At 45.7% G+C, this 26,887-nt stretch overlaps 1 protein-coding gene across 4 annotated transcripts in view; it reads left to right on the top strand.

Moving 5' to 3' along the window:
* LOC123358667 (H-2 class I histocompatibility antigen, Q9 alpha chain-like) overlaps positions 1-14,123 on the top strand; it is a 47,236-nt gene extending 33,113 nt beyond the window's left edge. The window contains exons 3-5 of one of the 4 annotated variants that reach the window (XR_006575756.1): positions 9,106-9,592; positions 12,448-12,564; positions 13,496-13,511. Coding sequence is in view for 2 of the 4 variants with exons in the window: in XM_045000972.1 (XP_044856907.1) it covers positions 12,448-12,536 (89 nt within the window). In the remaining 2 variants the exon portion in view is untranslated. Of the gene's footprint in view, positions 1-9,105; positions 10,591-12,447; positions 12,565-13,495 lie in introns of those variants that run through there. The other 3 variants (XM_045000972.1, XR_006575757.1, XM_045000973.1) reach the window with 3 other exon arrangements.
* The last annotated feature ends 12,764 nt before the right edge of the window (positions 14,124-26,887 follow it).

Here is a 26,887-nt window from a genome sequence, read left to right as displayed (position 1 = left end):
AAGAGGGAGGGAGGGAGGTTGTGATTGACGGTTCAATGACGACACTTACCCAAAACCACCCTTGACACATTTCTCCCCCCAGCAGGCATTGGGGGCTCTACCCAGCATTCCAATGGGCAGCGGGGACGGCGGGAACTGTGGGATAGCTTCCCACAGTGCACCGCTTCCAAAGTCGACGCTGGCCCCATGAATGTGGACTCAGAAATTCGAATTAGTGTATTTAGTATGGATACACAAATTCGACTTCATAAGGTCGAATCCACAAATTCGAACTAAGTTGATTCGAAATAGTCTTGTAGTGTAGACAAGGCCTCAGTGAGTTTTCCTGAAGTGTTTGGTAAATCCGTTCAAGTTTGCAAACGCTAGTGTATATCCACTTTCCATTGATGTGGTGAAACAATTAATAAATGTGCACTGCTCATCTTGACCAGAGCAAGACAGTATATTCCTGAGGTACAGTGCTGAGGGGATGTGACGGGTTGGATCACAGAAACCCCCCTTGGGGCTGCCAACTGATGCGCCAAGACTACTTCTGCCCCTGCTTTCCCTGCCCTTCCTGCTTGGGATTTTAGTGCCCTGCCTGGTTTGAGCCAGACCCACTAGCCTGCTGCAAACCCAGACCCAGGTCTGAACCACGTCCCCTAACAGCTGTAGGCTTAAAGCAGCTTAAGAAGTGTTCCTGTCTCCAGCACTCAGTTACCCAGCTTCCAATGGGGTCCAAACCCCAAATAAATCCGTTTTACCCTGTATAAAGCTTATACCGGGTAAACTCATCAATTGTTCGCCCTCTAGAACACTGACAGAGAGAGATGCACGGCTGTTTGCCCCCCCTCAGATATTAATACACACTCTGGTTTAATTAATAAGTACAAAGTGATTTTATTAAATACAGAAAGTCAGATTTAAGTGGTTCCAAGTAATAGCAGACAGAACAAAGTGAATTGCCAAGCAAAATAAAATAGAACACGCAAGTCTATGTCTAATACAGTAAGAAAACTGAATATAGATAAAACCTCACCCTCAGAAGTGTTCCAGTAAACTTCTTTTTACAGACTAGTCTCCTTGTAGTCTGGGTCCAGCAATCACTCACACCCCCTGTAGTTCCTGTCCTTTGTTCCAGTTTCTTTCAGGTATCCTTTGGGGTGGAGAGGCTCTCTCTTGAGCCAGCTGAAGACAAAATGGAGGGGGTCTCTGAGGGGTTGAAATAGACTTTCTCTTGTGGATGGATACCCCTCCTTCCCCCTGTGTATAATTCTAGCTACAAGATGGAGTTCTGGAGTCACACAGTCAAGTCACTTGTCCATGCATGACGCAGAACTTACAGGTAGCAGCCGTGGTTCACCTGCTAACTTGAACGTCCTCAGTTAGACTTCTTACATGGATCGGAGCTTTCGAAGATCCGCTGTCTGTTAAGTGCTTCTTAACTTGCAAATTCCTTTTTAAAGAAGCTGACCACATGCCTTACTAAGGGCATTTAAAATCAAACAAGCACACAGCCAATATTCATAACTTCGAATACAACAATGACACATGCATACAAATAGGATGAATATTTTCAGTAGATCCTAACCTTTACAGATATGTTACATGGCATATGTAGCATAAACATATTCCAGTTGTGTCATATATACGTTCATAAGCATATTTCCATAAAGTCTTATGGGGTGTAACGTCACAGGGAATTTGGCTGGGGCCTTTCCCTGTGTAATTCGTAAGTGGCTCTGGAAGCATTCAGGCAATCTAGCTAGATGTGGAGCTCCACATTTGGTTGTGCTGTGTGATAACAGCACCTGGAGGGGCTTCCTGCTCTTCACTAGCAAAGCATTGTGAGAGACGGCCCAGGCTGGAGACTTAAGGGGACACAGCGGTCCCAGAGTCCCAGGCTGCACCCAAGAGATCCCATCACAATAAGTTAGTTGTTAACTGACAAGTGTAAGCAGCGACACATGTCAGCAACTCAGCTGCTTACTCATCTCATGCCTGACTATTGGTCAAATTTGCAGATGACACAAAAACTGGGTGATCATAAATAATGAAGAAGACATATCACTGATTGGTTGGTCACTCTGGATTGGTTGGTAACCTGAGCCAAAGGAAACAATATGTGTTAAGCATTGCCAACTAGCACGTTGTATATAAGTGCCCCAACTTTCACAATAAGCCAAAAATCAAAGCTAATCCCATTTCAAAACAAGTCCAGAAGAAGCCAGTCCCTAAAAGGACCACAACACTCTGACTAGACCCCCAGCATGCAGTGTGCGACTGTGGTGGGCCGCTGTGCACCTCTGAACCCTCTCTCCCTCCTTACCCCTGCTTGCCTCACCTGTCTAGCACCCAGGTAACAATAAGAAAAATGAATGGCAACAAAGAATATAAAGGTTTGGAAAAAAAACCAAATTGTTTAAAAAAAATTAGTTACAAGGTAACTATTAATTGGATGACTAAATTCCCTTATAGTATCAGTCACACTTTGGGGCCAGTAACACTACATCCTAAGTAACGCACATGTTATTCAAAACAATCCTGTTCAGTGTCTGGCGATCAATATTAAATCCTGACACAACAAAGCTACGGGTGCATCACAGAGCAATACAACAAGTGGAACAGAGGAGCTAGTCATTCCTGTTTCCTGCCCAGTAAAATTTACCAAAGAGTGACAACCAGCAGTATGGGTAACCTCTACCTGAATGAACAGCCCTGTGCAGTAACTCATTACGTTTAGAAATAAAGACATTTATATATAAAGGCCTCATTTGTAATGTTATTACTCCAAATTTCTGTTTTACTTCTCATACACACACAGCACTGTGGGACACATGGTAATAACGCCAATCCCAGTATTTCAAAACACTCAATCTACTGCCAGTAACAACACAGGTGGTAAATGTAATTGCCCTAATAAGAATTTGCCACAAGGGCCAAATCGCACCACTCAGACTGGATATAAAGTGCTGTCATACATGCACATACTTTCTATGAACACATACCCATATGTAACATACCAATATATACATCATATCTATATTATCCATACATATTCATGATCTAAAATTGCCCCCAAAGCTCAATTATAAACCTACATTTTTCAGTCATGGTCCTGGGCCTAACATTCCCACATTTACTATAAGGGTCTAAAAAGTAATTGGAAAATAAAATCTGTCCATCGGTGGTATGCGGGAATGTGCAGTCTATGGGACAGATGGGGCATATATGTGCAGATGGGAAAGTAAGGTGGCCACATAACACTGTTTAGTCCAGTGGGCCATCTTCAGTCCAGACATTATGCTTTTCCGGGACGATGGGTAAACATCCTCCCCATAAAAAGACAAAAAGTGGGGGAATGACATAAGACCTTGTATCAGAGGCCTGGTATGAAGCTTGAGGCCTGAGCTAAAGTAGACAAAGCTTTACTTACATAAAGCAAAGACAAACTGTGAGGAAGAGGTAGGACCTGCTCAGAGAATCTGACAAGAACAGGGCTGATATTGCAGAAATACACATTCCTAAGGAGTGCTAGTCACAGAGCGTTCACGCAAACACATCCCAATATCAAGTGGTACCAGAACATCCGAATATCAAGGATGGTACAAAAATATTCCCCAAGGATAACAGGAACACATTGACACCTCTGAAAAGATATGGTCAGAATGACAATACGTAATACAGATGTTTTGATCGAGCCAAAACGTAGAAGGAGATGGGTGATAACTAGCCCTACCAGGGGACAGTAACTAATTATGTCAGAGGGGCAGTACGTAACCTGTTTGTGTCAGAATATAAAGACGTATCTCAGAGGGAGTGTCTTTGTCTAGCCTAGGGAAAAATGAAAAGTCCCGCTGTTCATTGAGCTGGTCCACTGTTATGGACATACATGTGTTAGTCGTCTGGTAGAGTCTGCAGGATACTTGTACCGAGCTTCATTGACAACAAACCTGTCTTGGTCATTGGGGAAATTCACTCAAGGTCTACTGTGTCAATTGTGTGTGCAGAGCTGGGCCAGCACACAGGGAGAACACACACACACCTAACCACAGTTACCAACATCTAACCACAGTTACCAGGGTGCTGCTTGAATCGCGCCAGCCTAGGATGGGGAAGGAGAGGTTAGACAGAGGGTCAGATATGAGGGGAGGTTGAACCAAATGAGGAGCAAAGATCAATGATTCTTTCCTCTGCTGAAATGCTGAAGTTACATAAATAACATTAAACAACAACAATTGGGATCCAAACTGAGTCAAGGTTATGACACCCAGGCTGAAGTTCTGTGGCTTGCACAGGCAAAGAGGTCCTGAGATGCACCCACACGTCCTTGGGACCAGGAAAGGTCCCATCACTGGACTTGGATCAACAATCAAAATGAAAATACGAATTTCAGCAGTGCCGCCCACCTGTCTGTGTACACCCTCTGCCTGCCCCACAACCCACCTATTCGTCTACATACCCCTGCCTCCCCACATGCTCCAGCATGTGCCTGCCTGTCCATGTACTCCCTGCTTGCCCCAACAACACCCATCTCTGCCTGCCTGTCCATATACACCCCATGCCTCCAGAACTGCCCACCTGTCCATGTACACCCCCTGCTTACCCCCGCAACCCCCTGCACAGTCTGTCTGCATATACCCCCTGACTGCTCCACAACCCCCAGAGCTGCTGCTTCTCTGTGTACACTGCGCGATTTGCCCCCACAACCAACACCGCTGCCTGCCTGACCATGCACCCTCCTGCCTCCCCACAAGCCCCAGCACTGCGGCTTTTCCATGTATCCCCTGCATGCCCCAACAACCCTGAGTGCTGCCCTATTCTCTGTGTATCTGCCCTGAGCATTGTCCACCTATCCACATGGGTCCTTCACACCCGCAACTTCCAGCCCTGCCGCAAAGTGACACCCTTCACCCAGGACCAAAACCAGGTGCCAGACCCCACAGTGACAGGCACAGAAAAACCTCCTCAGACAAGGTTAAACTCAGTGCCTGCCTGCACCCGTGAAACAGTGGAGATCAGCCTGAACAGCCTCTCTGGGGGCAAAGGGAACCCCTGGAGCTGCTCAGCCTGTGCAGGGTGTTTGGGTAGAAAGTGGGAAGAAGTGACTCTGGAGGCAGGAGCATTCACTCTATTATCATGGCTTATTGCATCAGACTTGCTATGGATCTTACCCCCCCCCCCAACACACACACTGTGCATTCCTGGACCTCCTCTGCTGAGATTTACAACCCTGCCTGGTTTCCTCCATGCCAGAAACACTTTTCTTTTTACTGCTTTTTGGTGCTTCTCATCCTCTCCAGAACCAGAGATTTCGGGGCACAATGAAAGTAGACCCTTTCCTGAAAAATGTACTATCCTCCTTGTTCTGAACCTTTAAGCCTGTGAGTTTGAGATTTCAGCAATTCTCCTCTCAGATCTTCTTTAGCACAAACAAGCTCATTCATTCTTAGAGGCCACAGGACGACTCCAGCTGAAGTCACTGGAGGCTCATGAATGGTGTAAATCAGGCCATTTCTATAAGTCCCTACATGTGGATTTGGAGTGAATTCCTGCCCCTGTTTGGAGTTTTGCCATTGAAATCAGTGGGACCAGATTCACCCTTACTGCTTAACTTTCAGCTCTGAGAAGTGAAAATCATGGCTTCAGGTCCTGCTCCAGAGAGTGTTATTCTCTTAGCATTAGGGTTAGGGTCAGGGTGCTCAAAGAGTCTGAAGGAAACCCCCAGTGTATGTGGCGCTCTTAGCTCAGGTATGAGAGATGGGGATTTCAAACACGTGAGCCCTGATTTTGCTCTCAGGAAGCCCAGCGTCAAACAGGAGTGACCCACTGAAGGCAGAATGTGAGAGCAGAATCTGGTCAGTGTGTGACCCATTCTTGTTGTGAACCCTCTGGTAACACAGATACCCACTGCAGAGGCTTTGGCTGCACTTCCGAACAGGGCAGTGGAGTCGCTGAATTGGAAAACTTGTGTGAACCAGAGGAAAAAACAGACACCCCCAAAAAGGTAGCTAGTGAACCTTGGAACCCTTCCTGTTTCCTTCTAACTGTCTCAAGTCAAGAACCTTTGGGACAAAAATTCACCAGCACGGCGACTTGAACTGTTTAGTATTGTCAGAAAGACCAAGGGGTTTACCTGGTAAATTGGAACTATGTACGTACTAGAAATCATTTAGACAAATTCTTGTTTTTAAGATCAGTTCCTTGTCTCTGACTGAGCCCTGAGCACTAACTTTAACGCAGAAAAAAGCAACTCACCAAAATCCTGCTCAGCAGAGGGTGGAAATCTCCTTACAGCGACAGGAAGGCAGAGCCCTGAGAATCAACATATGAATCTCGAATGTCTGAGACTCAGCATCCCGGCCAACGACCTTTATGACTCACCTGTCAGTCCCTGAGGACTCTCCGGTTGGCCAGGGCTCCCAGAGAATTCCCTGAGCTCTGTGAAGAGCAGAAAATAGACCCTTGAAAAATTCATCCCAAGAGCCTCCCCAGGGAGTGAGGAAATGATTTTCAGATAACAGGAGCTCAGATTTTCAAGGCAAACTGAATCTCACACACTGTTCAGCCTAGCAATTGACGATGGCTTTGTTTTCTGTGTGTAGCCTCTGAAAAGTCACTGCCATACTGTGACATATGTTCTTGAATTGATGCAAGCCAAGGGCCTGGAAAAGGCTTTCTTCTCCCAGGATTCTAGCATCAAAAGGTATTTGCTAGTGTCCCTTTGTGAGATCTAAAATTGAATATACATCTGTCAGCTCCCCGTGTTCATCTACTCTTTGCTACTGTGTTGATCTTTCTGAAATCCATGAAGAAATGAGTTGTGCTAACCTCTGTCAGAACTAATACAATGGGACTTCTCTGCTCACTCTGATTCCTTCACCACTCCAAAGTCCAGAATCACCTGGAATTCACTGAGATTCCCAAATCTGTTGCCCAGGGGCCATTTTTATTTTATTTTAGGTAGGTGTGCCCTGCTGGGGTGAGAACACAGTGGTAAAGGAATGAAACAACTGCTATTCTGGATCTTTTCTTTGGACTACAGTCCCTCCCCCATCCTTGCATCACAGACGCCCGTGGGGATAATTTGCACTCCAGAGAGTATGAGTGTTAGGGGATGTGACCTCTGGGGAGCAATCTGGGAGCTTTGCTAATAGCTGTGCCCCTCTAACCACCCAAGTGGGCTGGCCCTTGTGTGATGGAGCAGGAAGCAGGGCAGATTTGACCTGGGAATGTTGCAGGGAGGTTACATTGGAGATGAGAGTAAACTAAGCCTAAAATACTAGATAGATTGGATATGAAGTAGCAGTTTTTCATCAGGGATGGTGTTACAAGCAGTCTACCGAGTTTCCATACACAGGATAGAAATGCTTTTAGCCTGGAACCAGCACTTCCCCCAGTTCAGTCTTTTTTTCTCGGGTGACAAGTATCAGAGGCATTGCCATATTAGTCTTAAGGTGCCACTGGACTCCTCATTGTTTTTGTGGATACAGACTAACAGATTGATTTGGGCATAAGCTTTCGTGAGTAAAAAAACCTATGCAACTTGCATCTGAAGAAGGGAGCTTTTTCCTCACAAAAGCTTATGCCCAAATCAATCTGTTAGTCTTTAAGGTGCCACAGACTCCTCCTTGTTTTTCTCTGGTGTTTCCAGGAGTTCTCTTGTGTGGGGAGTGAGGCCACTAGATGGTGCCACACCCAATCTTATACAGCTTGAACATACGGAGGGAATCCTATGTTCCAAAAAACAGTTCCCTGTCTAGTTTGTGGAAAAATAGAGGTATCCATTGTGACGGTACCTCCCATAAGGCTTTATGGAAATATGCATATGAAAATCTCTCTCTCTCTCTCTCTCTAAAATAACATAACTAGAATGTGTTTTATACTACATATGCCATGCAACGTATCTCTGTAAAGGTCATGATCTATTGAATCCATTAATTCTATTTGTATGCATGTATCATTTTTGTATTCAAAGTTATGAATATTGACTGCATATTTGTTTGATTCTAAGTAGGCTGTAGTGAAGCAGTTGATCGGGTTCCTGAGAAAAGACTATTCTCAGTAAGTGCCCAATCAATAAACACTGAAGCCAACAATGAACTTGGAGACACCAATCCACATCTGGGCTTTCCCAGGAACGTGGTTTGGCTGGTAAGGAACTCAGTCATGCATGGATATGTGACTCGCCCAGGTGACTCCAAAACTCCATCTTGGAGCTGGACTTTGCATAGGAGAGGAGAGGGGGATCTCCACCCACAAAAAGAAAGTCTATTTAAGCCTGTGTGAGACCCCTCCATTTTGTCTTCAGCTGGCTAAAGAGGGAGCCTCTCCACCCCCCAGGATAATTGGAAGAAACTGGAACAAAGGACAGTGACTGCAAGGGGTGTGAGTAATTGCTGGACCCAGACTGGAAGGAGATTAGTCTGTAAAAGGGAGCATTCAGGAACTGGTCAGGATCTTATCTGGATTCAGTTTGATTAGACATAGATTTGCGCGTTTTATTTTATTTTGCTTGGTGACTTACCTTGTTCTGTCTGTTACTACTTGGAACCATTTAAATCCGACTTTCTGTATTTAATAAAATCACTTTTTACTTATTAATTAACCCAGAGTCTGTATTAATACCTGGGGGAGCAAACAGCTGTGCATCTCTCTCTATCAATGTTATAGAAGGTGAACAATCTATGAGTTTACCCTGCTTAAGCTTTATACAGGGTAAAATGGATTTATTTGGGTTTAGACCCCACTGAGAGTTGGGCATCTGAGTGTTAAAGACAGGAACACGTCTGTGAGCTGCTTTCAGGTAAACCTGCAGCTTTGGAGCAAGTAATTCAGCCCCTGGGTCTTTGTTGGAACAGACGGGAGTGTCTGGCTCAGCAGGACAGGGTGCTGGGGCCCCGAGCTGGTAGGGAAGACAGGGGCAGAAGTAGTCTTGGCACATTGGGTGGCAGCTCCCAAGGAGGGTTCTGTGATTGAACCCATCACAGTGGCGCAGTGAGCAGGGTCTGTGCACAGCTGATTGCTTTGAGATACCGGTAGTGATTTTAAGTGAGTTTTAAGTGTGGTGGCTGGAGAACAGACAAAGTAGTTACTGGTTTGATATTTTCTGCTTGCCTATTTCAGGCAAGGAAGTAGGAGCTGAGTGCATCCCAGTGTCAGTGAACTTCAGCACAATAAAGCAGGAAAATGACCATCAGTGAAGCAGCAACTAAACTAGAGCTGGCTAGACTGGAAGCAACAGACAAAGAAAAATGAACATAAAAGACTGATGGAGAGGAAGGAGGCTGCCCACAAGAGAGCTATGGAGGCAGAGGAAACTGCCAATAAGAGGGCTATGGAGGCCCAGAAGCATGAACTGCTGTAATGGATTCAAAGAGACAAAACCTTCCATCTGCTGGCTCCACTTCCCGAAAAATACATAAATGGGAGCAACCGTGTCCACAGCATGAGGAATCCAGTGATATCGTCGAATATTTCATCACCTTCGAGAAACTGTGCACCTTCCATGCCATCCCGGAAGATCAGAAGATGACCACACTGATAGCAAAATTGACTGGAAGAGCTCTTGGCATATTCAATAAGATGCCTATTGATAATGCTTCAAATTATGGTAAATTTAAGGATCTGGTTTTGAAACAGTTTAAGGTTACACATGAAACCTGCAGAGTTAAATTCAGGAATCTTAAGAGGGGATCTGGATTGAGTAATGTGGCTTATGCCAATTAAATGAGAGATTTGGTAGATAAGGGGTGAGGGGGAAAGGCATTACAAGCTTTGAAGGGATGTGTGATCTGGTTACTCAGGAACCCTTCCTAAATATGTGCAGCGATGATGTAAAACAGTATTTGTAGGACAAAAAGGTGAATGCAGTGGCTGAATTAGCTGGTTATGCTGACTCTTATGAACAAGCACAAGCTGCCATCAAACATAAACCACTGGCAGATGGGTACAGGGTTGGGGAAAAACAGAATCGCTGTTTTACCCCTGGGAAAAAGGAGAGAGAGTGGTCACCTCTTCATTCCCCTGTTACTCGTCCCAAATTTCCTGTGCAAGCAGAGGAGCCCAGGAGGCGCTATGTAAGTCCACTGAGCACCTGAGGAATAAGCTGAGTGGAAACAGGCAACAAGTAACATATGAAGCTGCGGCTTCTTGGCACCAGGCCCTGGCCTCTTTCCACACAGGATTTGTAAAACTTGCTTCCACACAACCAAGCAGTGAGCATATACATGCTGTTAAATGGAATGGAAAAGAGCTTCATGGCCTAAGAGATACAGGTGTTGAGATTTCTGTGGTCAGGAGGGACCTGATCCAGGAGAAGGATTTATTGCCTTGGAAACTAGCTGAACTGGAGCTGGTAGGGGGTTACAAAGTCCTTGCACCTTTAGCTAAAGTGCACATGCAAACTAAGGATTTGTGGGCTGAACTGACTGTTGCCACAGTGGCACACAATTTTGCATATTTTCTACTGGAAATGATTTCTTTAATGTGGCAGAATCTGTCTCAGGGTTGCTTAGCAATGAGAAGGAATCTTATGCTAAAAGCCCTGGGGCATGTGTGAGGTCACAGGGGCTGCTGGGGGAATAGGAAGGTGTCTCTTAGATTCCTCTGTAGCAGTAAAAAATGCAGCTTTGGAGGCAGGGATGGTTGTAGCCAGTTCCTGTGGCCCCAGGGCTCAAGGCAAGTTCCAGAGGGAGGGGCTGGATGAAGCCAGTTCCTGTCCTGTCATCTCCCCCAGGGAGGGGAATGATCCACCTTGTAGCAAGGAGGCCACCCGGGCTGCTGACTGCCAGGAAGTCGCAGATCAGCAGGGGGCAGGGCTTGTCCTGGGGTGCAGAGAGGCATGTATCCCAAAGGTGGATGTTGGGGTCCTGGTGACCCCTGTGGTGGAAACAGACCCCAGGATCTCTGTAGCCTGGAAGCAAACCCAACCTGAGTGAAAAGGTGGGGGGGATTTTGCTGGCCAGTGAAGGGTCTGCCATATCTGGTAGCTGTGAATGCACAGATGGACCAGGGTCACCTTCCCTTTCAGGGGACACAGGAGTGTCTGACCCAGAGGGGAGCCCAGAGAGGGAAGCCCAGATGGAAGGTGAGGGGGCAGGGCAGAGAGTCTGCCCACCTTTTATGGGACTTTCCCAGGAGGAGGGTGAAAAGTCTGCATTTAAAATGCCAGAACCCCCTCCTGTGGATCAGGTTTTAAGGGAAACCTGGGGGTCAGGTCTCCTGGGGGTGGGGTCCATCTGGCTGACCTTTTGGGAACAGAAAGTGTGGTGTCCAAAGGGGTCCAGAGCATCCCACTGAAAGATGTTCCTGCAACGCTTGTAAGAGATAAAACTGCCTCTTCAAGGCATGAGGAAGAAAAACTTTGCCCTATTGCACAAGTGTGTGGGATCCAGCCCAGAGAAATTCCAGAGGGAGGGGCCAAGGGCAGGCCTGGCTGCAGTGCACCCCTTCCTGGCCAAAGACCCAACCACACCGTTCAGACAATGTTTATGATTAGTAGGTGCCCCCCCCCTTGTTTATCGGTGGGAAAATGATAAAAGTTTGCCTAGAGACAGGTTTAGTTTGAAGTTTGTACGTGCGCAGGGGGTTGTTTGCCTCAGAGCGTAGAGGGCAGGACAGAGAGAAGAGTTGGTTTGACCCTCAGCTACGGAAGGACAGCAAGCAATGGACCCCAGCCTTGTGATCTGGAGGGCCCCCGGTAGCAAGAACAGAGCTAGGATTAAGGTAAACCATATAGAGCAGGTTTTTACTGTTGTATATATATGCTACAGTATTACTCAGTAAAGCCCCTGAGGGCAGAACCCCACCCTTACCAACAAGGTAACACCATGAAGTCACGAGACTTCAGACTCTCCCTGGCACTGGCCAAAAGAGCCATCAATCGATGTAGAAGGATGATACTGCACAAGGAGATTCCCTGCAACTATAGGGGGTCTATTTCTGTTCCTTAGCTGACTTACACGCCTGGGCAGCGTTCCTCTGGGCAGCCTCACTGAGTCCCTGGACTCCGTTTCTGGTGCAGCTGGCACGATCCAGGAACGGCCCCATCTTGCTCCTGAGTTTAAATCTCTCACTCACACTCCTGTTCCCATTTTCCCTGTTTTGCCCCAAATAGTAGATTCCCAATCCCAGGCCATTAGCACCCAGAGGGCTTTGCCCACCGTTCTGGGATTTGAAATGGCCCAGACAATCCCCGCACCAGAAATTTTGGGCTGCACAGATTCCCATATTGACACTGCTCAACTTGATACAAAAAGCCTCCGAAAATTTGAAGCCAAAGCAGACAGTAGCAACATTTCCAGGCCACCTGCACAACAGTCCATCAAGTGCCACACACATAATTATTACAGCCGCGCACATCCTCAGCCATGGTGACTTGTCAAAGAAACTTTTGTCAGAATGTCAGGGCTTCATTGTGTTTGTAACAGGAATAAAAAAATTAATCATTTGAATTTCACTCTGTAGTCACTGGACTGATGCTGACATCTAACTTCATGCTGGGAACAGAGAAGCACATGTGGCCGTGGGGCAGTTGCGAAGTGGCGTGCGGCTGATAAGCTCTTGATTTTCACCCAATTTTCAGTAAGATTGATAAAATTTATACTTGTAATATATGTGTGTCACGGAGTCCCCAGGCGCTGCTCTGGAACTGCTCCCCTCAAAGCCAGTCAGGACTTTGGGGAGCCTTCTCTCCCTTGGAGCAGACTATCTTTAGGGCAGGAAGCTCATATGTAGCATTCAGCATGTGCCCCTCTGTGTGCTTCCCACAGCGAATCCACCCAGGCGGGGTCCTGGGGAAGCCAGAGGGTCCCGCACCCCCACCTCGCAGTCAGACGTGACTCTCAGCCAGCCAGTAAAACAGAGGTTTATTTAGATGACAGGAACACAGTCCAAAACAGGTCTTGCCAGTACAGACAGCAAGACCCCCCTTAGTTAGGTCCATCTGGGGCCCCAGGGAGGCCACCGCCCCCGCTGGGAGGCCCGAGTCTCTTCGGGGCTCCCCTCCATCTTCCAGCCAGCTTCCAAAAGAATACCAAAACCCCCTCCAGCCCCTCCTCTCTGGCCTTTGTCTCTTTCCCGGGCCAGGAGGTCACCTGATTTCTTTGTTCTCCCACACCTTTAGCATCCCCTTGCAGGGGGAAGGGCCTGGCCATTAGTTGCCAGGCAACAGAGGGTCAGCCAGAGCTGACCCCCCCCCCCACAGTATTCAGAGGGAACATTAAAACCAGTCCCACTTCGTCACAATATGTATTTTGCTGATAAAAGTACATATATGCAATAACCTTATAGGGTTTTTGGTTCAATGTAATGATGGTGTGGCTCAATTTAACGATTAAAGTTCTGAGTTGCTTCTCTCACATCAAACGTATAAACAAACAATATTGGTAAAGTCAAGACTACAGTAATTGTGTATAATATCAGAATTGAATGTACACTTTTAAAAATTATTATTGATTTTAATTATGCTTTTGTGGAGATTCTATTTATTAACAAAAACATACGCTTTTAACAGCCATGTGTAAATGGAGGCAAACAGCACCAACCAACAAATGGGAAAATCCTAAGAAGAAATGCTTGCTGATTCCTTGTTCTGTTCATTCCCTCTGGGGCACCTGGCACTGGCCAGGGTTGGCAGACAGGACAGTATCTCAGAGAAAGTCTCTTGGAGCAACAGTGTGAAAAATCCAGAGGTGAAAGTAGGCTGGTGTGCCATGATATGCCATACCGGTAAGAAAGAGACCAGCTGGGGTTGTTGAAAGTGGAGGCATGTGTTTCCAGCTGGGCTCCTGATGACTCCCGGTGGGGTTCCCAGCCTGTCCTGCTGGCCCTTTGCTGCCCTGGCTGGAAGGAGCGCAGACATGGGCCTTCCCTACGGAGTGCGGCCCCTGGGGGGGAAGGGAGTGGCGGGAGGTCTTTGCACACCACCACCGCCTTGCCTGAAGCACCACCCCTACAGCTCCCTTTGGCTGGAAACAGGAACAGCACAGGGCAGGGATCCTAATGTGACGTTAGGAGTCAAAGCCGGTGTTGGAAAACTGTTGTACCAATAAAAACTAGCAGGATCTTATTAAAGGGGAAAAGACATTTGTCACATTTATTGTAAATACCATAATAAAATCAAAGATAACAGCAAACAACTTTGTTTGGCTACTTATTCTTATGATTACTTATATATGTATATGCATATCCATGCACACAATCATTCAGACAAGTTCTGTGTAGATATTATAGTTACCAGCCTGAAGTTGCTTGTGACAGAATACTGGCCAGGTATCCTGTACACAAGAGTGGAGCCGAGTCCAGGTCAGGTGCGCCTGATGCTCCTGGAGGCTGGCAGCAGAACCACTGACTCAAAGTTCTTGTTCTCCAGAGTCCAGTTTTATAGGGATTTTCCCCTATGTTAGTTCTTCATTCTGCTGTTGCTGGATCAATCAGCAGATAGCTGGTTCCATTCTGTCCTTTGTTTCCTTTGAGGTGCTGGGGTGGATTCCAGTTCGCCCTCCGGGGATCATCTGGTTGATTCCACTTGACACCTTCTTCGGCCGACACTGAATTTTCCAAGCTGGTAACTCCCTAACCATTCATTCAGCATTTAAACTAGACACTCATTCACATATACTTTTTATCTTAACTACATTCATTTTACTGTTTCTTTATCCTTTTGGGGTGTGAGACTCCTTGTCTTTTAACAATTAAAAAACATAAAGTGAGGTAAAAATGAATTTAACAGAGGCGGGGGTTTCTATTTGTATGTTACATAGTTTTGCCTGAGGCATAGGGTTAATTGACGGCTTGCGCGCTGAGTTAACAAAGTCAATTGGCCAATTAGCAGCTTACAGAGTCAATTGACAGCTCGCGCAATGAGTTAACAAGGCGCTGAGTCAATTAACCAATCAGCAGCTTACAGCGGCCATTTACAAAACAAAGTAGCAGTTACAAACTTTCACTTAGACAACAGGTACTTAGAGTCAATTGACGTCAATTAACCAGTTAACAGCTTACAGCCGCTGCTACAAAGCAAAGTAGTGACTTCAAAGTTTCACTTTAGAAAACAGGCACTTAGAGTTAATTGACGTTAAAAAAGTTTAGTACAAAGTATCTCCTTGAGCAGGCTTTGCACAGACATAGCTATTTCTAACAATAAATCCTTACAAACTTACTTCTAACATAAACCTTACACAGATATTTCTGACAATAAATCCTTACAAACTTACTTCTGTGACGGTGCTGCCCGTGGGAGCCAGCTGAGGTCACTCAATCAGGGTGAACTGCAAACCAAACGGGGCAGATAAACCCCAGAAGCTGGTGGTTATTCCAATACTTAGATTTACCAACCAGCACAAAACAGCTTCTACAGTACCTTACTGGTCACTTAGAAGTCCAAACCCCGCAGTTCCCTTAAAGTGCCCAGCCTCAGGCCTCCGTCCAGACACACCTGTCAGATATGATGATGATTCCTAAGAATCTTACTTCATCATATAAAAGAAAAGGTTCTTCCAATCCCAAAGGATCAGCCACATACCCAGGTCCAATTATAACTTAGATCTTACCCAAAATACACGCTATAGCCAATTCTTATTAACTAAGCTAAAATTTATTTAAAAAAGAAAAGAGAGAGAGTGTTGGTTAAAAGATTAATCTACAGACAGACTTGAATTCAATTCTTGAGGTTCGGCTGTACAGCAGAGATAAGCTTGTAGTTGCCAAAAGTCCTTTTAGAAATAGTCCATAGGTTATAGTCCAATTTCCATATTCAGGGTGGCTCCAGTCAATGACTGGGGATCTCAATTCTTATGGCTTAAGGTTTCCCCCTCTTGAAACCCAAAGCAGATCTGAGATGAAGAAGGATCGTGTCCCAGGGTTCTTATACATTTCCAGCAGCCTTTCGGCCTGAGAAAACAATAGGCTTAACTCCTTCTCCCAAACATCCTGGCAATTAGCACAGAGTAATTTACCCATTAAACAGTTCAGATACAGGTTACCACAACCTTCAAAGAGACACATAGACAATAATACTATTTTACTCAAGTATCATTATAAATGTTAATATTCCTTTTTTTGATCTTTGAATTAAAACTATAGCAATAGACAAGACTTGTTTGCTTGCATCCCAAGACCTGAGCAAACATCTACCCTTCTACCTCTAACAATGCAGACTTGCATTTCAAAGCTCTAGTCATTTACATATCTTCCTAACCCGTCCTCAAGGTTCACCCATGGGTCAGGTCAGTCTGTGAGTTAGTTAACTCTTTCTGGCCCTGTCATCTTACAATATCTCATTGAATCACAGTCATAATGTCACACCCCCAACGCAAAATTGATGCAGGAAGGGATGACACAAACATCACTGAGTGCATCCTAATGAGTCCCCATCCGGGACAATGCATCAGCTACAATATTTTCCTTCCCCTTTATGTGGATTATATCCATTTCATACTCTTGAAGGGCTAAACTCCAGCGCAGCAACCTGGAGTTGGTACCTTTGGCCTTGTGCAGCCAGACCAAAGGGGCATGATCACTCAACACAGTGAATTTTTGGTTGTACAAATAGGGCTTAAGCTGCTTGACAGCCCAGACAATGGCATAACATTCCTTCTCAATGGTAGCGTAATTTTGCTCAGTGGGGGACAACTTTTTACTTAAGTACGCTACGGTATGTCTCTTACCCCCCGCCCCCTCTTGCATTAGCACTGCCCCCAGCCCAATATTGGAAGCATCTGTACATAGCAAAAAAGGCTTTTTGAAATCTGGGCTGACTAAAACAGGCTCTTTGGCCAAAGCACTTTTTATGCTTTGAAATCCCTGCTCACAGGCCTCCGTCCACTGCACCCGGTCTGGTTTTTCCTTTTTCGTCAGGTCTGTGATGGGAGCTACAATGTCACTGAATCCCTGAATAAACCTCCTGTAATAGTTGGCCAGACCAATGAACGATTGGACCTGTTTCTTAGTTCTAGGGACAGGCCAGTTCTTAATGGCCTCCACCTTTAAAGGCTCAGGGCGTAGTCGCCCATTGCCCACCCTGTGCCCCAGGTAGGTCACCTCAGCAGCTCCCATTCTGCATTTAGACACCTTAACAGTTAGATTGGCCTCTCTGAGCCGGTGCAGCACAACCCCTATGTGGTTAAGGTGATCTTGCCACGAACTGCTGAATATGGCCAGGTCGTCTATATAGGCCCTGGCAAAAGACTCTAATCCCCGTAGGACCTCGTTTATAAGTTTCATGAAAGTAGCCCCTGAATTACGCATCCCAAAGGGCAACACTTTGAACTCATACAGGCCAGATTCCACTATGAAAGCGGATTTTTCTTGTGCATCAGCATCTAGGGGAATTTGCCAGTACCCCCTAGTCAGATCCAGGGTGCTTATAAACTTGGCCCCTCCCAGCGTATCTAACAGATCCTCTATTCTGGGTGTGGGGTAAGGGTCAGGCTGAGTGATCGCATTTAGCTTCCGGTAATCCACACAAAATCTCATGGTTTTATCCTTTTTTGGCACCATCACAATGGGAGAGGCCCAGGGGCTCATGGATTGGGTAATTACCCCCATTGTCAGCATGCTTTTCACCTCTTCCTGGATCTGCCTTTGCATCTCTCCCTTGGCCCTGTAGGCTCTGCTGGGAGCTGGGCGGGGTCCCACCCTCTGAATGGAGTGTATCATCCTATCAGTGAGCCCTGGCCTGTTGGAGAATGTTCGCTTGTGGTGTTTTAATAACATTAGCAGCTCCTTCCTTTGAGGGGGGGATAAACCCTCCCCCATCTCAATGCTCTCGAGAGGCGTCTCGTCCTGGCTTTCAGCAACCATGTCGATCAAAGGGACAGACACTGCCTCTTCCTCAGCACAACAGATCATGTTCACATTTACCTTCCTTGCATGGTAGGCCTTCATTCTGTTCACGTGCACTGTCTGCACACCTCCCCGGCCATGGGATTTCCTCACATCATAGGTAACCTCATTAATCCTCTCCACTACCTTCATGGGTTCGGTCCAAACATCCTTCATTTTGTTCCTCCGGACAGGATCTAGCACCAACACCATGTCCCCTATTTCAAACGCTCTCTCCTTAGCATCTCTGTCATACCAGGCTTTCTGAGTATCCTGGCTCTCTTTCAGATTCTGCTCAACCAACTTCATCATCTCTTGCAAACTCTCCTTGAACTGAGCCACATATTCTGCCACTGGCTGCTCTGTCTCCCCCATATTACCTTCCCATGAGTCACGGACCAAATCTAGGGGTCCCCGGACCTGCCTCCCATAGAGCAGTTCAAAGGGAGCAAACCCTGTAGACTCTTGGGGCACACTCCTGTACGCATACAATAGATACGGCAGCAGAACATCCCAGTTATTCTGGCGTCTATCCACGTACATTTTCAACATAGACTTCAGGGTTCCATTGAACCTTTCCACTAGGCCATTAGTTTGGGGGTGGTAGGGAGCAGCTTTCAGGTGCTTTACCCCACATAACTCCCACAACTGCCTGAAAACCACAGACATGAAGTTAGACCCACGGTCAGACAGTATTTCCTTGGGAAAACCCACTCTGCTAAAAATAGAGAACAAAGCCACTGCCACTGTCTCAGCCTCAATATTAGCCAAGGCTACAGCCTCAGGATATCTGGTAGCAAAATCTACCAACACCAGGATGTATTTCTTCCCATTTCTGGAAGGTTTGGGGAATGGCCCCACAATATCCACAGCCACTCTGGCAAACGCCTCCCCAATAACAGGCAGAGGCTGGAGGGGCACCTTGCTAGGCCCCCTTAACCCCTTACGCTTCTGGCACAGTTCACAGCTCCTGCAGTAATCTCTCACCGACCCAAAGAGGTGAGGCCAGTAGAAATGTTGCTCTAGCCTGTTACACGTTTTGCCTACACCCAGATGTCCTGCAAAAGGACCATCATGAGCCAACTTCAACACATCATTGCGGTAACTTTCCGGTACCACAAGCTGCTTGCGAACTGCTGCTTGGGAATTCTTCCTTCCCCTAGGAGGTTCCCTATACAACAGCCCATCCTGCATAAAAAACCTGCCTCTCTCCTTACTAACTGGGATCTGACTCTGAGCATCATTCCTGGCTTTCTCTAATGACACATCACTCTGCTGAGCCACAATGAATTTACCCTGGGTTTCGTTTAAATTCAGAACCATCTCTGATATTTCAGGCAAACCCTCGCCTGATCCATCTTGAGAGACACTCTTTGTCTGTTCGCCATCCCCCTCACTGCAGTCAGTTAGGGTATCTGCCACAGACCCACAGTTTCTCTGTGACCTGGTCACCACATTAACTTGGCCAGGCACCCCCAGTATGTTATTTCCTACCAAAACATCAGCCGGAATCAAATCCCGGACAGCAGCCTTCACCTCCCCTTTAAAGCCATCCCACTCAAGGTGGATTCTAGCCATTGGCAGGTCCACGGAGTACTCAGATAGGGCCACTACCGTCACATACTCCCCTGGCAACATGTCCTCTGGCTTTACCAGATGTCCCTTGACTATAGTTACATCCGAGCCAGTGTCTCGCCACCCCATGCATTCAACACCATTGACCTTTGCCTCCTTAATAAACCTCTCACTCCCTTGCCAAGCCTCAGTCCTGACATAACTGGTGAGCTCATCACCTCCTCCCAGACCACTGGAGACGATGGGGTTGGCATTAGCCACTGCTCTGCTTGCACCTGGACTTAAGGTGGAGCTGTTGGGACTTGGTTCAGCCTGGGAGCTCAGGGTAATGGAGTTGGCATTTACTGTGGCTTTTGGGGTTGCTGGCTTTGGGCTGCTCTTTAGGGTCGGGCAATCTGGTCTTATGTGGCCAAGCACACCACAGTGATAGCATTTAACCGGTTTATTCTTGGGGTGAGAGTTCCCACCCTCTGGGCCCCTGTGAGCAACCTTATAAGAGTCAGGGCCCGGTTTACCTTTAAATCCTTCCCTCCTCTTGAACTGCGGAGAATGGTGATTAGTTTTCCCCAGGGGTTTACACCCTTCTTGAGCCCTGTTTTGGGTGTGGGCATCCGCAATCTCTGCCGCCCGTAGGACTGACTCAGGGTCCCTATCACACACAGCTGCTCTCACCTGGTCAGGCACAATGTCTAAGAACTGTTCCAAAGTTATTAAATCCAGCAGCTTTTCAAAACTCCCATGTGCCTTTGCTCCCATAACCCATTTTTTAACAAAACCCATCAGCTTATGAGCACATTCCACAAAAGTACAATCATTAGACATCTTAAACTTTCTAAACTTAACTCTGTAAGAATCAGGAGTAACCTTGAACCGCCTTAACACAGAATCTTTAAACCGCCCATAATCCAAGGCTTCTTGTTCCCCCAATTCGTTAAATACCTCCCTGGCTTTTCCAGTCAGTCTGGTCAGCAGGACAGGCATTCGCTGATCATCGGGGATCCGGTACAGATTGCAGAGGCGTTCAAAGGTAGACAAAAACTCCTCTATATCCTCAGTATCGTTGTAGATGGGACATATCCTTTCCCAGCTTTTCTCCCGGTGGTGGGTAAGTGGAGTACCAGGGGGTGATGACTTTTTCTGCTCTTCCATTACTTGGAGCCGGAGTTTAGCTGTCTCCTGTTCCATCTTGTGAGTCTCCTGTTGCCTCTGTAGAGCTTTCTCCTCAGCAGCCAGTAATTCCAGACGCCCCTTACGAGCTTTTTCTTCTCTCTCATCAGCCTCCTTCTTTCTTTTAGCAGCTTCTTTCTCTCTTTCAGCAGCTTCTCTTTCTAATTCAGCTATTTTTTGCCTTTCCAGCAATCGAAGATCTGCTAGTTTCTGTTCATGCTCCAGTTGCAGTTTATTTGCTGCCTTATTTATTCTAATTGTTTCTGCATTTTCTGTAGCATCAGGTAAGGGCCGTGCTCCTGCCTCCTGATCACTGGCTGTTAACAGATCTCTCATTTCTTGATTTGTAGCTTTCTTTCTAAAGCTTATCCCCTTTTCTGAACACAGATCTTCCAGGGCTTTTTTGTCAAGACCCTCATATGCTGTTTGCTCATCCATTGCAACTGCTCCTTAACCAACCAAACTCTCAATACCAAAATTCCAATTTGGATAGCGCGGGGTTCTGACCCAAAGTTCAATTGACCTGGTTCTGTGGATCCTTGCACGACTACGCCACTGTGACGGTGCTGCCCGTGGGAGCCAGCTGAGGTCACTCAATCAGGGTGAACTGCAAACCAAACGGGGCAGATAAACCCCAGAAGCTGGTGGTTATTCCAATACTTAGATTTACCAACCAGCACAAAACAGCTTCTACAGTACCTTACTGGTCACTTAGAAGTCCAAACCCCGCAGTTCCCTTAAAGTGCCCAGCCTCAGGCCTCCGTCCAGACACACCTGTCAGATATGATGATGATTCCTAAGAATCTTACTTCATCATATAAAAGAAAAGGTTCTTCCAATCCCAAAGGATCAGCCACATACCCAGGTCCAATTATAACTTAGATCTTACCCAAAATACACGCTATAGCCAATTCTTATTAACTAAGCTAAAATTTATTTAAAAAAGAAAAGAGAGAGAGTGTTGGTTAAAAGATTAATCTACAGACAGACTTGAATTCAATTCTTGAGGTTCGGATGTACAGCAGAGATAAGCTTGTAGTTGCCAAAAGTCCTTTTAGAAATAGTCCATAGGTTATAGTCCAATTTCCATATTCAGGGTGGCTCCAGTCAATGACTGGGGATCTCAATCCTTATGGCTTAAGGTTTCCCCCTCTTGAAACCCAAAGCAGATCTGAGATGAAGAAGGATCGTGTCCCAGGGTTCTTATACATTTCCAGCAGCCTTTCGGCCTGAGAAAACAATAGGCTTAACTCCTTCTCCCAAACATCCTGGCAATTAGCACAGAGTAATTTACCCATTAAACAGTTCAGATACAGGTTACCACAACCTTCAAAGAGACACATAGACAATAATACTATTTTACTCAAGTATCATTATAAATGTTAATATTCCTTTTTTTGATCTTTGAATTAAAACTATAGCAATAGACAAGACTTGTTTGCTTGCATCCCAAGACCTGAGCAAACATCTACCCTTCTACCTCTAACAATGCAGACTTGCATTTCAAAGCTCTAGTCATTTACATATCTTCCTAACCCGTCCTCAAGGTTCACCCATGGGTCAGGTCAGTCTGTGAGTTAGTTAACTCTTTCTGGCCCTGTCATCTTACAATATCTCATTGAATCACAGTCATAATGTCACAACTTCTAACATAAACCTTAAGTTATAAAGTATTAGTTAATGATAGAACAATAAATCAATAAATCATTTTTAATATAAACCATGTGTAATGTAAACCTTCTTTAATATCCCTACATAATCCCCCTTTTGACACTACGATATACATGTATTCGTTAGTGTCACTTTCTTTGTAACCTGTTTAAAAGAAGGTACTGTGAGGCAACAATCTATTGTACAGTCTTTTTATCCAAAAGCACGTGCTAAACATTCCAATAATACAAATACTATTTAATACTAAGATGACTATCAAGGGATGTAGCATTACTGATAGGATGCCAGTAGTGGTCGGGGACCATCCAGAGAATATATCATACCAATGATAAGTTGTCATTTGTTTCTCTGCAGTGGCAATCCTTAACATGTCCCCATTGGCATGTATAATATGAATAGTCCTGTGTCCTACTTGGTTATTTGTCTGTTCTAAGAAATTGGTGACTTCTTTGCTTTTAATTAGGCTATCAGTAAGGTCTTGCCATTTAATTCCAAGGTCAATTGAGAAGTCGGCCGGCTCAGCTGTTAGTGTTATCTGAGGTTTTTTGGCCGAGGTAAATAGTAAGTGTGATTGTTAGTAAAAACAGTACTAACATTACATTTACATTCATCTACTGGGGGTTTGCTAACACTCCCATCCTCCCAAAATACTTCCTCCCACGAGTGGATACATACACATTGTCCATTGTACAATACCCCGGTATCATTACCCAATTCATCCCACATACATGATCCCAATGAAACATCTTTACTACAAGGCTCTGGGGCAACAGGTAATGTGAGGCATACCCACTTTTGAGGAGTCCATTGTGTACAACCTCTAGTGTCCAATAGTTTTCCTTTTTCTCCAGCCCACTGGCTCGAGGTCCGAGGCAGCCAGAATGATCCCATGTGTAATATGGGGAGTGGGCTAACCTTCCGCACCTTTGCCTCCAGAGACTGTTGATGTGCTATTTTAACAATTATTTCCCCAATTAGCAAGTGTGGTTTTACAGTGCTAGAAACATATTGCATCCAGTTATATTGGTAAGTATTGAACAGAGATCTTTTCCTTTGGTTTAACAAATGCATTAAAACCTTAATATTACCCGAAATTACCCAAAACATTTCATGTTCCAAAGTGGATAGGGCAAGTATCTGCATTTCAGTGCATCCCATAGCTATAGCTGTGTGGTTTCCAATTTGTAGATTTTTCTTATGGAGTAACCAGGTGGTAGTACTTAGCCATTGCCATAAATTCCATTTGGCTTTTAGGTTGCCCAGACCAATTTGGACTAAGTCTACATTCGCACGTACTTGTTTTTGTATGAGGCTGTCCTGTAGTTGGGCCAGGGAACTTAATTTGTTCTTAATAGTTTCCAAGTCCACTGAGTTTGCAAGTCCCGCTCCTGCTCCAAATCCACCTAGCATAGTATCCATAATATCTCTTTTAGTTCTGGGATGTGGTGTATCTGGGGGGGGGCAGTTTGTGTGTCCTTATCCAGGCTTGTAGTATAGGGAGGGAAAAAGGCTTACACTTTGGTTCCACTTTTGAGACATTTAATCTTGTCCAGTCCCATGTCAATTTTCACTTCTACCAGCAGGGGGCTCACCAAGACTTTTACAGGAGAAGTCTGGATTTTAAATAAGGCTGGTTTTTTCATTGGTAATGGGGTATTTTTTATAAACATATGTTCTTTTTCCCATTTCCAGTCACATCCATCAGGGAATGATATCGTATGTGCATGGTTTGGGCAGTAAACTATGATTACTGTTACAAGGGTCCCTGATTTCACGAACCCGTCCCATATATAAGGGAGTGAGGGGTAGTCTGAAAGCATCGTGGTATCTCCTGCATATCCTTCCGTGCGCACCCCTACCATCCAATGTTTTTCCCGTCCTATGGGGACTGAGATGTTTGCTTGCAGTCCCAGTTCTCCATCCTCAACATATACATGAGTTTCTCCTAAGGGTGTTATTGTTAAATTAGTTTTTAAATCGATCCATCTTAGGTGAATATCTGGTTGTTGTACTGGGGTCCATGGAATGTTGTATATGTGTGAGTTGCTGTGTGTCAGCAATAAGGTGAGGATTGTTTTACCTTGTTCCAGGTATGTTGAAGCATGGCTATCATTGTTAGGGATTGGTGGAGATATGTGCATTTTTCCTGTGGGAACAGGCTGTGTCTTTATCACCGAGATCAGGGCCAATGTTGTGGTCCAGACCAAGAACTGCCGTGGCTCTGTGTCCCATTTTGTGTGAGGCATCGTTCCGTCCGATCTTTTACTACCCCTTTAAGAAAAGCGGAGACAAGGTTAGAACTGGCAGTTTCAGCAGCTGCATTTCGCGTCTGATAGTCCTGCAGGAACGAAAATACACCGCGTCCACGGGGGGTGTTGTATCTGGAAATAGAGTGAACAGAATAAAATTAGTTTATGCAAACAACTTCATTTGTGAAACATGGACCCACTTTAATTTACTGTTTTTGTCTATGCGGTAGAGGAGAGGGCTGAGGCGATCCACTATGGAGTAGGGACCGGTCCATTTCGACTCTAGTGTGTGATCCCTTTTGCCCAGCTTCAAGTACATTACCTGATCCCCTGGTTCCCACAGTAGGGAATCCCCGTTTTTATTTTGATCCATTTTTGTATTCATGAGCTCAATGGCTTGGCTTATTCTATGCAGCAGGGTGGTTTTGTCTTCCTGCAACTGTTTTAACCACTGCCAGTGCTCCTGAGTTGTAGTCTCTGGTTCTGCTGCTTGTTCTGGGTTGATGACTAACCTCATTGCCTGTCCGAAGAGGATCTGGTATGGCTGGATCTTAGTTCTCAGTCTGTTACTGCTGCGAATGGCTGCTAATATTAGCGGCAGTTTTTCCGGCCAATTCTTACCGGTGTTGTCTACAACTTTCCTAAGGGGCTTCTTTAATAGTGCGGTTCATTCTCTCTACTTGTCCAGAAGACTGTGGTCTGTATGGGATATGGAGGTTGTGTGAAATTCCTAAGGCTTTAAGTAGTAGAGTAAATATGTCTCCCACAAAAGATCCCCCGTTGTCTGAGTCAATAATCTCAGGAGTCCCATATCTGCAAACTACTTCGGAGAATAGTTTCTTTGCAGCTGTGCGGGTGTGACGTTATTGATATAAATTGGGACCATATAGAACATGGGTTGCAACCAAGGTCCTGTAGTGGCACCAAATCTCAGGTAAAGGGGGTCATATAAGGTGTCTAAGACCAGGTTATGGGTGGCTGGTTATGATTATGCTGTCTGTGTGCATGTGTCATTTTTAGTTGAAGTTATGTATATTGGCTCTATACTGTCTGTATTTCAAGTTGGTGATGTGCTTCTGGGTGATATCCCAGACAAGCTGGTGTTAGCTCTGCTTAGCCTGCTTGATGGCCCATTAAGGACCATCAGCTACACAATTGACCCATGGAGAGAAGGCAGACACGCCTTGTGACTCAGCGAAGTATGCAGGGACTGGCCCATGTGACTCCAGACTCCATTTTTGCTGTAATTTTCCACCGTGAGGACAAAGAGATTCTTACACCTGGAAAAGTCTATATAAGGCTGATGCATCATCTCCATCTTGTCTTCAATCCTGCTTCTGACCTCTGGAGGGACTTTGCTACAAACTGAAGCTTTACACAGGGGACTGAACGACCCATCCCGGTGGGGGATGTATTCCAGAGACTTAATCTGAACCTGCAGTTTACTCCAGCACTGCTGCAAGCCTGAACTAAGAACTTTGCCATTACTGTATGTAATTGATTCCATTTAACCAATTCTACCTCTCATCTCTACCTTTTTCCCTTTGTAAATAAACCTTTAGATTTTAGATTCTAAAGGATTGGCAACAGCGTGATTTGTGGGTAAGATTTGATGTGTATATTGACCTGGGTCTGGGGCTTGGTCCTTTGGGATCGAGAGAACCTTTTTCTTTTATTGGGGTGTTGGTTTTCATAACCATTTATCCCCAGGACGAGTGCACTGGTGGTGATACTGGGAGACTGGAGTGTCTAAGGAAATTGCTTGTGTGACTTGTGGTTAGCCAGTGGGGTGAGACCAAAGTCCTCTTTGTCTGGCTGGTTTGGTTTGCCTTAGAGGTGGAAAAACCCCAGCCTAGGGCTGTAACTGCCCAGTTTAAGCAATTGGTCCTGATTTGGCACTCTCAGCTGGGTCCCGCCAGAATCGCTCCGTCACAGTGGCGTAGTCGTGCTTGGATCCACAGAACCAGGTCAATTAAGCTTTGGGTCAGAACCCCACGCTATCCACATTTTAACTTTGGGATGGAGAGTTTGGTTGGTTAAAGGTCAGTGACCATGAGACAGAAAGCATCAGGAAAAGCAAGGAAACTGCAAGCCTTGAGAGACAGCCTGCAGTTTGATTATGAGCAAGAACTGGCAGAAATTCGAATGGAGAAAGAGGCTGATGAGAGAAAGAAAGAAGTTGCTAAGAGAGAAGAAAAAGCTCGTAAGAGGCATCTGGAGCTGCTGGCTGCTGAGGAGAAAACTCGACAGATGCAACAGGAGACAGCTAGACTCCAACTCCAAGTCAAAAAAGCAATGGAAGAACAGCAGAGACTGTATCCTCTTGAAAGTCCAGTTTGTAACAATGTTGGTATGTTGTATAACTCTGAGCAGTTGTCTGGGGGTAACCAAATGTACCCCAACAATGCCACCTTTTATGT

This window comes from Mauremys mutica, unplaced genomic scaffold, assembly GCF_020497125.1.
Source record: "Mauremys mutica isolate MM-2020 ecotype Southern unplaced genomic scaffold, ASM2049712v1 Super-Scaffold_100093, whole genome shotgun sequence".
NCBI classification, from domain to species: Eukaryota; Metazoa; Chordata; order Testudines; family Geoemydidae; genus Mauremys; species Mauremys mutica.
This window is presented reverse-complemented; position numbering and strand designations above follow the sequence as displayed.